At 36.8% G+C, this 12,845-nt stretch overlaps 1 protein-coding gene across 1 annotated transcript in view; it reads right to left on the bottom strand.

Annotated features, from left to right (window-relative positions):
• The window catches only part of LOC106948321 (BRCA1 DNA repair associated), a 47,735-nt gene that overhangs the window by 23,644 nt on the left and 11,246 nt on the right, over window positions 1-12,845 (bottom strand). The window contains exons 8-15 of the mRNA XM_015033926.1: window positions 9,907-12,306; window positions 8,848-8,921; window positions 8,066-8,189; window positions 7,416-7,458; window positions 3,068-3,141; window positions 1,965-2,161; window positions 1,793-1,880; window positions 487-564 (exon numbers count right to left, since the gene is read on the bottom strand). Coding sequence (XP_014889412.1) covers window positions 487-564; window positions 1,793-1,880; window positions 1,965-2,161; window positions 3,068-3,141; window positions 7,416-7,458; window positions 8,066-8,189; window positions 8,848-8,921; window positions 9,907-12,306 — 3,078 coding nt within the window. The remainder of the gene's footprint in view (window positions 1-486; window positions 565-1,792; window positions 1,881-1,964; window positions 2,162-3,067; window positions 3,142-7,415; window positions 7,459-8,065; window positions 8,190-8,847; window positions 8,922-9,906; window positions 12,307-12,845) is intronic.

Below are 12,845 nucleotides of genomic sequence, written 5' to 3'. Positions count from 1 at the left end.
CCCCACAGGCTGCGATAAAAAGGCCAAGACAACCCAAATTGGGCATATTCAGGATTTAGCGGGATACCAACATGCAGAAGCCTTATCTGACGGTTCAATGCCCCCCTGTCTACCCCCCTCTGGGGCCGCAGCAAAATTTTCCAAGTCTTGACCAGTCCGTAGTAATAAAAAGGTTGGGGACCACTGCTCTAGATAGCTTAGTTTTATTTCATTGTGACCTTTTGTCTGAGTTAGTTTTAATTAATCTAGAGCGTTTGCTAATTTCTATTAGTTATATAGCAGTACTCATTTTTCAATCATTGTATTGTGATTATGTTGGGTGGAAAACCAGATTTAAACTTTTTGAACTGCGATTGAGGGCCGCCTAGAGTCATTCCAAGGACTAAAAATGGCCCCCGTGCCACACTTTGAACACCCCTGCGTTACAGTATTTATCCTAAACTCGTATTTGCTGCAGCTGTACAATAAGAGGTAAATCTCACTTACACTGGAAGCTGACGACCCATTTCCGACCCGCGATGCCAAGGAAGTATTTCAGTGTCCGTTCGCAGACCAGCTGATCATCTGTCAGAGAAAAATACAAACAATAAATTATGTTTAAACAGTACATATATAATCTGTGGCTGTTTTAAATCTGTTTTAACTGAGGAGTATCTGTGTTATTCATTTAGGGCTTTTACACAAATAATTTTGGTAAGTAGGTGACAGCATCCAGATTTAGTTTCTTAAAGTGACGGTGCTCTAATTCAGAGAAAAACAATCAGCATCTAATCAACCTTTCTCTCGCCCAGAAGCTCATTTAATGCAGAACATTTTCCATTTGTTTTCCTTAAAATGTTTCTGTGGAAGCAAACCAGCTAGACGTTATTATCACACGCGCTGGTTTCTTCTTGTAATGACAATAATTTATGGAAATATACGTAAACTGTACAGATTTTCTTCTATATGTAAACATTCCAGCTCGTTTGTTGTCAAACTGAGCCAATGCAGAAAAATGATAAATATAGAAGTTTGACTTGTTCTCCACCGACTGATAAGACAAAAAATGTTATATTATATGTGTTAATCTAAATACAAATCATTATTTCCATATTGTATCCAGTGCTATATTAAAAAAATTAATCCAAGCTGTTATAAAAAAGTTAATTAATCCTAAAAAAAAAGCAACCTGTGAGCAGAACTGTTGCATCCAACAAAGTATTTTTCCAGGAATGTATTCAAATAAAACATTTTTTGCTTTTGCCAAATCAAATATCTGGTGACAAAACATTAATCTAAGATTGTTTGTGTGATGGTTCATATTCCAAGCAAGTGCTAAGAGCATGTGGATGATGACGCCATAAAAAAATACACATGTTGAATTATTTAAAGCTCCTCTGTTACAGTGGGAGTCCTGCAGCTACTTCCAAACATTTAGCTATAATCATAAACAAACCTAAAACTCCCTCGTTTTGTGATAGCTGCCATTAAAAAAGGCTTAGTGCTTTGGAGAGGGAAAACCTTGAAATTAAAAATAATCCATCAAAGAGGGCAATTAGCAACAAGCAAATGAAGGCAGCAGTGTGTGTGGGCCAAAGAGAAAGCTTTTTCTTAAGAGTCTTTTGGAAAAAAACGTGGCAATAAAAGAACAAAGAGAGAAATTAACTATTCACAATTAAAATGTCTGAATGGGAATATAAAAAAGTAAAAGCACCAAAGAAAGCCATGGATTTCTTTACTGTGTATTTAAGGAACGTTGAAAACTTTACAGAAATGAATTAATTAAGATATTTCAGAGATATAATGTGCGTACCTGTGCGCATTATGACATGCGTCACCTCTGGTGTCACCCGGGAAACGACGCGACCGCCGACTCTCTTGGCAAACTTTTTCACCATTATCTATAATCAACAACATATCGCATCAGTTTGATCAGTTCAGCACCACATCCTACATAAAACAAAACACCTGAAAGAGCAAACAACCTGCTCGTTTGGGCCCAATCCGGACGACACCAGAACTAGTTTAGCTGTAGATTTTTCTTTCGGAGGGCTGTTGTTTTCTTTGTCTTCTTGGCAATCTGGAGGTGAATCACAAGTTTTTGCCTTTTTGGCTGCAGAAAGTGAATTAGGGGCCTTTGTGTCTTTTACAGTTGATTCAGCATGAGTCGAATCTTGAACAGCTGTGAAAAGAAAAGAAAACAAAAGAAAAAAGAAAAGTAGGGAGAAGAAAAGAGATAATCACTATGCTTAAGGCTGAAATGATTAATGGTGATTAATCAATTATTGAATTAACCGTTTAGTGACAATTAAACATTAGTCAATGATTAATCAATTACTAACTTAGTGTTTGATTAATCATTAATTGGAGTATGTAGAGAATAAAGGATGTATTTTGCATTTAAAACATAAAAAAAAATGTCTGCAAATATGTTTTACCCAGAACTTTGGAAGAGTTTTACTTTCACCTGGTTCAAATTCTGTAAAAGAAAATCTCTTATTCACCACCTTTTGCTATGGAGTTATTAATAAAAAAATAAATAATAATAATAACCACCAGATCAACTAATATAGTCCTACACTATATTAAAGTTAAATCAAGAAGCTGCAGCCGATTCTTTTGCTACAAATGACCAAGTGTTCATAAAATCATTTTTAAAAAAAGCATTTAAAAAAATGCTTTTACTGTATTTTAGTCCATTTATTTATTTAAAAAATGAGTTATTTGCTTGTTTGCATCATTTCCTTCTATTTCTAATATTGTATAAAAAGTCTTAAGTGGATAAATAAAAACTCTGCAGATTTTCTTTTATCTGATTAATCGATTACTAAAATAATCGTTAATTTGTTGTCCTATAATTTTGAAAAATGTCTTTAAAAACACATAAATGCCTCTTTGTTCGCTCTAGCAAACCCAACTGCAACGATCAGTTAGTTCAGCTGAACCAGTTCATTCCTAACATTTAAAGAAATAGAGAAAAGCCAAAGAGCAGACACAAACAAATTCTAGCAAATAGAGGTGAATCTAAGGTAATTGAAAAACTCCTCTACACATATTAAACTCTACACAGTTACACAAACAGCCTTACTAGGTCCTGGGAAGCCACCACGCTCTGCCACCTTATCATCAGATGCTTTGGTTTCTGCATCTAAAATACCCTTCCTGTAAGAGAGAAAAAACTCGTTTATTTAAAACAATAAGTAACAATCCCACAGAAACATGCAGCTTACATCAGCAGCATGAAAACCTCTGCTGTCAGTTCGAAACCTTGTCTTTATACATTTGTAGAGCCTCAGCTAAAAAAATAACAACTCAGGGAAAGTTTTTTTCCTCCCCTGGATGCTGGACCGTCATGTTCACAGACTGATGACGCAGCAGTGAGGGGTTAAAATGAATGCAGTGAAAACAAAACTGAAAATTCAGAATATAATGTAAAGAGCAGCCAGCAGAGTTTATAAAATCAAATGTGACAATTTATCCGCCGTAACATAAAGACGAATGAACAGAGTAAAACTGCATATCTTATTACAAAATTCAACATCCAAGTCAGATTCTTGGTATTATTTGGTCTCAAAACGGTTGAAAAAAAACAATAATGGATTACAGATTATATTCTGAAAAGTTGGCTTTTTTTTTTTATTAAAAAAAGAATTTGATTCATAAAGTTTGGCCAAAAATTTCACTGTAATTTATTATGCGCCAAAATTAAAACTATTAAGACTATGCTGGCATTAGAATTGGAGAAGCTAGTGGCTAGCATTCCTAGGATAATCACTCAGTATATTAGGTAAGCTGCATTGACAGGTGTTCCTTTTACATAATTTACTGTTATTCAATATTACAAATGCATAATATTATTGTAAAGCTGGTAAACACCTTGCCAAAGCTAACTGAATTAACCACTGTTAGCTCTTTTCCCTTCTCTTTTTTACCAGTAGATGGCGCAGTGTCACAGTAACACATAAGCTCAATATCTATGAAAATTTATTCATTTAATAATTAAAATTCTTCTTGTAATTGTAATGATTTCTGCTCATTTTCTTACTGCGTTTCTTTTCTCATGAAATGTCATTTATTATAAAATTTTTGCCTTTTCTACTTAGTTTTTCATGTTAAATTGCAAATTTTTGAATCTGTTATTTTAAATAGATTAACAAAAAATCATGCAGTGCCTTTTTTTAAACTTAAAATCTTTTTCCACCTACCAAATGAAAAGCCATATAATTAGGATTAGAATTACGTTAATTTGTAATATTACATAAAGATATAAAACATTAAAACTGTAAAATATCTCGACTATACGCTGCGTTTTCGCTTTTTGTTCTCTTGACACTATAAATATTTTCTCAATTCCTTAAATTTTAACAAAAAATTACTGTAAAAAGTTGTGAAGTTGTAATATAGTAAAAATAATAAATCACTTTGAATGAAAACTTCAGTGAATAACATGCAGAAACATCCAACAGAAACCAGACTAAGTAGAAAATTGTAACTCCTACTGCTGTACAATTTTTAACTTGATTAGCAATTTCCCTAAAATCAAAAGTAAATTACGATTGCAATGTTGAATCAGACCTTAACAAAGACTTAACACAGAATATAATAATGCGTCCTCTTAGAAATCAGATGAAGACTAGCTATTCTCTGATTAAAATTGGTGGAAAAAAAGACAATTGGCAGCAACCCTGCATTTAAATTAACTGAATAAAAACAAAACTTCTTTCCAGTTTCCTCACAGCGCTCCTCCAATATGACTTCATTTTCGAAGCCTCATAATAAAGCCAAAGCCTTCCATTTTTCCAAACTCCCTCTTGCCTGCATTTAGACGCTTCAAGGCGAGAAGCTGGAGGAACGCACTCAGGCGGTGGAGATAAATTACTGTGGCAACACAACTTTCCGTCTAAGTGCTTCAGATGACATAAGAGGCTGTCAGTAATGACTTTTTTTTTTATTCTCAGAGTATAAGCACATTCAGGGTTCATTAGGGAGATAATCAGTCTGTCCTTTCAAGACACATCACCCTGTGAGAACAAGGAAACGCACTAACTTCTTCATCGAGATGCGGCATCAAGACCAATTACAAGCCACATGGCTCAGTTATTGTTCTGCTCATTATTACCACACTGTAATGCGACAACATCTGACATCTGTTAACAATAATATAACGATCCAAGGAGAGAAATGAGACAGTACTGAACTAATTTACTTACATTTGACAGCAGCTTGAAGTTGATTATTGCCTCCAATAAGGCAGGAGTCTGTTTAGCAGGTCAATCAACCAAACTAAAAAATGGCTGTCTCTTATTATTTCTCACACAAATGATGATAATTATTCTTCTTGTGGACATTTTGAAATAAATTTGCTCAGTAACGATGGAAAAATGCAAGGATTACAGGGAAATATGGAGGCTTGAGGTGTTACTCATATCTGCACTGCAAAAAAAACAAAATCTTACCAAGTACATTGATCTAGTTTCTAGTGCAAAAAGACAAAACTTAAAAGTAATGTTTTAGCAAGATATAGAGGCTTGTTTTAAGTGAATAATTCCTTAATATTGATGGCAAAAGTACTAGTTCGTTTGGCAGATTATTTCACATATAACAAGACATTTTCCTACGTTATAAGTAAATTCATCTGCCAGTAGAACTAGTATTTTTTCATCATATAAGGAATCAATAAGGAATTATTTACTTAAAATAAGCTCCTATATATTGCTGAAAAGTTACTTTTAAAGTGAGTTTGTCTCATTTCAAGTGTAATAAGATAAAAACTAGACCAAAAATACTGTTTTCAGTAAATATCCTTATATTTTCTGAGTTTATTGGGTTTAAACAAATCTCATCATTAATTTACAAACACGTTTTCTTACACGGCTAAACGGGGAGCAGAAAGAAGGAAAAAAATCGTACGCAATAGTTCCCGATTATTGAGTCAGCCTGCGGCGTTACCTAGCAACCACAGCCCAGCCCAGCCTGTTGCCTAGCAACCCAAATGGAACTCCAGTACATTAGGCCACTTAGTTCAGTGTTTTTCAACCACTGTTCCGCGGCACACTAGTGTGCCGTGAGTGATCCTCAGGTGTGCCGTGGAAATTATTCAATTTCACCTATGGTACCGTATTTTCCGGACTAAACTTTGAACCATGCAGATTGTAGCCCATGCGGCTTTTCTGTGTATTTTTCTTCAACCACCAGGGGGCTCTCTAGCAGGAAGTGAATCATTATTAGTCAAAATTGTAAATCAAAGAAGAACGCGTTAATTTTCATTTAGAACAACCACATGCTAGCAGCACGACGGAGAAATGTTTTCAAACTCATATGGTGCAGCTTTTAAGTTGAGGGCTGTCGAGCTGCCACTACAGGAGGGAAATAGAGCCGCTGCACGTAAACTCGGTGTGAACGAAACCATGGTTAGTAGTGGCTAGCGGCGTAATCATGTAATTTTCTTACCACTAGATGGCAGGAGGCACAGAGAATTTTACATTAAAACAAGAGAATTAGTGATGCATGAATGTTACAGGTAGCGGTGAGAGCATCGTATCTAGCAAGACTGTGCTAGATACAGTGATGGAAAAGACAGTGAAGCTCAGCAGTAGCTAGAAAGAACATAGGTCCATTTCCCACAATATATCTATGTGAAGTGAGCTTCTCAAGCCTGGCTACTATAAAAACTAAAACCAGAGAGAGACTGAGAGCTGTTGAGGAAGGAAGAGCTTTGTCTTTCTTCAATTTCTGCCAGGAAATCAGCTGTTTTCATCCAAATATTCACAGGTTTCACATTAGATGGGTAAAATATACAGATATTGACATTTTGTACATGCAAATCTTCATATTGTAACAGTGAAATATTTCCCAAATATAATTGCTTCTTTCAGAATAAGAATTATTTTCTGTATTCTGGCTAAAAGAATGCTTGTGGATTAGTTTGTAAAACACTTTGAAGTTTTCTACAACTTCTTTAAATTTAAGACCACATTGTTGTGGCCCTGTTCAGGTGTATTTTTGAAGTGGACATCTTACCTGCAATTTGAAATAAGAAATGTAAAATGTGATAAAAATACATTTTTGTGTTTATTTGATTCCTATTCAAGACACTTTGATAAGAATGACTATATATGTAATATAGGCGACTACAGAGTATCTTGGTTTACATTTTTGGTTGGTGGTGTGCCTCGAGATTTTTTCAATTAAAACAGTGTGCCTTGGCTCAAAAAAGGTTGAAAAATACTGACTTAGTTTACTCACTGTATGCTCCATTTTGTTGTTATAATAATCAATAGATTAATAGATAACTAAATTTTGCTTTAGTTCATGTTTGGTTTTAATATTTGAAGAATTTCCTTCTTTTTATTTGTCACCAGCTCCAAATATAAACAGAAAATCTCCTGCTTTGTTTTAACAGCAGAGCTTTATTTTCTATCAATAAAAAATCTCACCTGTCTGAACTCTGGACTTGATCCTGGCCACCCAGTTCAGGGCCTAGAACGACATTTGACACAATAAAATTCAATAAAGTCCCAAAGCTTCCCCCAAAAAACTTGCTATCCTTGGTGGTTGGGTGGCAGGGCAGCCATTCATCCAACGGCCCGTCATGATTTTGAGTTAAAAAATGTTTAAAGTTGACAGGAAATTTGAAATATCACTTGATACTTAAGTGTTACTCAAAGATTGAAAGATTGATACCTGAACACCAACTATAAAATCTTAAAAAATGCAAACATTTTAACAAGACTTAAATAAATAAGCATTTCTTAGCCTGGTGGGGGCAAATGTAAAGCCTGGAGGCCTGCCAGGCTTGTCATACACTGGGGGAAACCCTGAAGCCCATTACAAAATTAAAAGCTAGTTTGGGAATGAAGCGAAGCAGACGATTTTTAAACTTCTGTAAATATTAGACTGAATTTAAATGTCAAGGCAAAACTTTTAATTCAGTATGTGTTGGCTAATAACTTATTAAAATTACCTTCCTGATTGCTTTCTCAACTAAATGTCAACAAGAGACAAAACCTTTATTTTTAATTAAGTAGTTTGTGTTATTATCAGAAAAAATGTAAGTTTGTGACATTTCCCCACATTTCCAGCTCACCCCTGTCTTCACAGCCCTGATTGGTTCCTGCAGCAGGACTGCCTTCTTTCTCCTGAAGCACCTCTGACACGAGAGCCATCAGCTTCTCCAGCCTCACCAGCTCCTTCTGCATTTCTATCTTTTGCTACAGGAAGAGCAGAAAAAAAGAAAAGCTTTATCTCTAAATTGCATTTTATTGTATTTCAGGAGGGACTGAGGGTGGAAAACAGCTGCAATGCAACACTTCCTACAAAATGAGGCAATTCAAACTGCCTGCAATTCACAGAACTGCAAATATTACCTTCAGCGTTTAATACTACGACAGAATACCGCTGCTATTCTTTTTATTATTTGGGCTTAAGGTGCAAATTTATTGATTATGTAGGCAGACGAAATGAGAAATCTAATGTAAAACTCTGAGTTTTCATCTCTGAGAAACTGAGCAATCTCTGAGTTGAATGAGATGAAAGTCTGAGCAGTAGAAGATGGATGAGGTAAGAAAACAAAACAGAAAAAAAAATCATCTTCTCGGCAACATTTCCTCCAATGTAAATGAAATGTAATTTAGAAAACCTGGGTATTTTTTCACTGAGCAAGGCAGGCTGTCAGCCAGGAACTGACATGAAAATGTAATTGCTGCCCCCTATGGGCCGTGAGGCGAAGGTGCATCTCAACAAACGCCGAACAAGCAAAAAAAGATCCTGATGTTTGAGTTAATGGAACAAAAAATCAAAACCTCGATTTCTGTATCTTTCTTATTTTGACTGATGAGAAAGAGGCAGAAAAAAATAAACTGCGTTCACCTGAGTAACAAGAACTTCGCTTGAGAATTGTGACGATTCAAAGGAAACGCCGACGCAGTTTTCAGGGGCGTCACCTGCAGAAAGGAAATAGTCAAGCTTTTATAAACAATTCTTAGTCATGTTTTACAAAGTTATGACACTGATTTGAGCCAACTCAGATTTCTCTAATATAAGAACAATAATTATCAACATTTTAGGTAAAAAATAAAAAAAAATTTTCCATAAAAAAAATCTGTGGGTCTCATTGCGGAAAGTCTAAAGATGGAGTCTATAAATAACAGCAAATAAAAATAATTAAAGCATCTCATTAAAAAGACAGATTATGAATCCTATTTGATTTTTTTCACCATACCGCACCAGATTTTTCTCTACTAGAAGTTCTAATAAATAACAGTTGTGTCATATTTGTTACCTGAGAAAAGCCTTAATTTAACATAAAGTGCCATGTTGTTAAACTTCGTATTGTAAAAATGTATAATATGTTGACTTGCAGTTGCCATCAAAATCAAAATTAGAAAGTTATAAAATTACGAGATTAAAGTTGTATTACAAAGAATAGAGTTGAAATATTATGATGATCAAATTGTATTACTACAAGAATAAAATCAGTATTATGAGAACAGTGTATGATGATGATGTATGATAAGCCTGGCGGGCCACCAGGCTTATCATACTGGATGAATGTCTGTCCTAGCATCCAACTGCCGGGCTTAGCAAGTTTTCTGGGGGAAACCTTGGAAGAATAAAGTTTAAGTAATAGGACAATAAAATCATAATATTGCAAAAATAAAGTTTAAATAATAGAATAATAAAGTCAGAATTTTATTACTTTTTCTTATAATGACTATTCTCATAAAATTATGACTTCATTCTTGTACGAATTTATTCTCGCACTTATTAGTAGGACCCTAGCGCTGTCGTAGTTCAGAGTGGTTTGATTCGGTTTCACCTCCAGTTTTGATACTTATATTTGACGGAAAGCAAACAAACAATAAATAAAATTGTTGACTTTATTTATTGCCGTCAATAAATAAAGTTAACTACTATGGATCTACTCACATTCCTCAGGTGTGCCGAACAAGTCGACGGATGCCTGGCTGGAGTCGAGCTGATCTGGGGTCAGACTTCCAGCTGGACGACCCAGCAGTTCCTCACCGACTCCCTCCAATCTGATGGCTTCGCTGATTTCTCCCTGATGTTTAATCTCAGCTTGAGGACAATCTGATGTTCCCAAGATCTGGGCCAAAGTCGGTAACTCCTCTTTAGATGAGCTGCTGGACTCGGATGAATACTCCAGCCTCTGAGTCTTCCTCTTCTTCTTCTTCTTGTTGGTCTGGATGGAGGATTGAGTGCTGACTTCTCCGCTGCCGTTGGCTTCCTTGACCTCTTGGGCTGGGGTTAAAGAAGATTCTCCAACAAAAATTGTCTCAGTTTTGTTCTCTGAAGGACATTTTGAAATGCCGCCTGGGATCTCCGTCAGGTTGTAGTCGCTCTGGGAAGCCGTTTCTGCTTCCTGCTCAACACCTGTGAAGCGGAGGCCAGAGTCCACGACCTGAGGGACGACAGACAAAGGACTGTCTCTGTCACACTTTGCCACTTTGTTTGGACTGAGACCGCTGCTGACGCTGCTCCTGGATGGACAGTTCTCATTAGGGTTGGAGGCGTCCAGTAGAGCTTGATCTGGTTTTCTAATCTTACTGGGCGAGTTGGAAGGGGAAATCACGTCACTACAAGTCGATTTTAAAGCCTGGTTTATATTTTCTGATATTTCAGAGCTTGAACAGTTATGTTGGCTCCCTTCAGTGTTTTCTACATCCAAACCGCGACTTCTCTTTGCGTTGGGGTCCCCAAGAAGGAAAGATTTCCGTTTGGCAGCTTTGAAGCTTTGGAGAAGTTGCTCTGTGTCCAGCTCGCTGTCGTTCTTGCCATCCTCGTACTCTTCAACGTTACCAAATGTTTCCTGCTGAGAGCCAGGTGGGTGATTATTCTCCTGCTTCTCACCTTCAAGCATTGGACCGACAATGGATGGATCGGTTGGACTTGTGGAGTTCGGGACCACAGAGACGATACACTCAGGTTTAGCTAGCGTTAGCGCTTCGGGTATCTCTGCTTCAGCTTGCATTGAAGACATTCCTCCCCTCTTTCCTACACTTTCTATCACGCTGATATCCTCCTCAGAAACACATCCGTTTCTTTTAGCTTCCTTCGTAAGGTTTCCATTTTTAGATGGAGTAGCATCCATTGTTTTATCAGATTGCTTTTTAGCAACTTTGTCTGTTTTAGTTGCAGTAGCTTCAGAGGTTGTTTTCTTGTGACTTCCCTGAACCTTGTCAACAAAAAGCTGAAGCCTTCTGCTTCTTCTGGCGCTCTTCATGACTGGAGTTGTCTGTTCCTCACTGCTGGGATAAGTCTCTATTTGAACTTCGACTTCTTTAACTCTTTCACTGGGTTTAGGACTTGCTTCCCTATCCTGAACTTCAACCAACACAAGAGGTTTTGCCACCTTAGTTGGTTTCTTTCTGCTTAACTTAGAATTTTTTTCTTTCCGACAATCGCTTTTCTCGTTGGTACCTTTTGATTTCAGCTGATTTTCGTCTTGTAAATCGCCATCAGGCTGTTGCAGACTTTTGCGAGTCCTTCTCGTTGGTGGTGTAGTTTCCGGTTGTACGATATCAGCAACAGGAACCTCGTGTTCCCCCTGATATTTGTCGCTTTCTTTCTGGTTCAACTCCTCCACAGTTTCATCAAGCTTTTCCTCGACTGCCATCTGTTCCGGTTCTTTAAAAAAGTCACTGCCGGTGTCATTTTCTACTATTTGTCGCTCTTCACAAAGACGGCCGTTGTTCTTCTTCAGCTCTGAAGATCTATTACAAGTTTCTATTTCTTTAGCCATTAGTGGTTCGGTAACTTTGTTTCCTCTTCGCTTGTAGATGATGCCAAAAACCTGCTCTTCAAGGGCTTTGCCGCGACGTTCTCTCTGAGGATTCGATTCGACGTTTTTCGGCTCAACGACCAGCGTTGATGTAGACGAACTGCTATCCGATTCGTCTTCACTGTGGAGGGGTTTCCCTAGTTCCAGCTCTTCTTCGGCTGGAACTTTGAGGAGCCACTCTGCGACTTTCTCCAAACTTTTCTTCTTTTTCTGCTCAAGAATCTTGTCGTGCTCCAAATCCTTTTTCTGTTTCTTTCTAGAGGACTTTTGGACATCCTGTTGACCAGATTCCTCTTGAGTTGAATCTAAACAGTCAGAGGACTTCTCCGGTTTCCGCTTCTGCCTTTTGTTTTTAGACGCATCCGTTGTGTTTTTCCCAACATTTGCCGTTTCTGACTCTAAGTTATCTGACATTTTCTTGTCAGATGTTGGTGGGACGTCACCCAGGCCACTATCCAGACCTTCGTTTTCTGCTGTTATAGACGCAGAATCTTCAAGTCCCATGAGCTGAGCAAACCCATTCTGAGCTATAAAAGGCAAGGCAGACACTTACTCAGTATTGAGTATTCAATCTACAACAGAAATTCATTCCTAGACAAGTGACAAACTAAGGTTTTAAGTAGGAATGAACCGATGTGAAAGTTTGGGCCAATAGCAATACCAAATTTTGCTGAAGGATAAATTGCCCCAGAAGTTATATTATTGTTTTGAGACCATAATGAACATTTAACACAAGACATTTTAGATATCCAAAATAAACAAAATAACAGAAACAACAAATAAAATGTGTTATGAAGTCTCTGTAAACACAATTATAATAAAAAAAAGGGGCTAATTAAGGTCAAAACATCAAACTGAAGAAAGAGAAAAGTAATAAACCATGTAAATAGAAATGACTGGGTTTATTTTAATTCATCAAGCCATTAATTGATTTGTTTTGCTTATTGCAACAGGCCTAGAGATAACACAATTATAATATCTACCGTGATTGATAGGTGATCAGTATCAGTAGAAAGTACGTTTGATAGAAATTTTATAATTTCACATAGGGCTGTTGTAAACGAAT

This window comes from Poecilia latipinna, unplaced genomic scaffold, assembly GCF_001443285.1.
Source record: "Poecilia latipinna isolate Pla-1442-1.1 unplaced genomic scaffold, P_latipinna-1.0 Scaffold282, whole genome shotgun sequence".
Taxonomy (NCBI): domain Eukaryota; kingdom Metazoa; phylum Chordata; class Actinopteri; order Cyprinodontiformes; family Poeciliidae; genus Poecilia; species Poecilia latipinna.
Note: the sequence above shows the minus strand (reverse complement) of the source record. Positions and strands in the feature narration are given on the sequence as shown.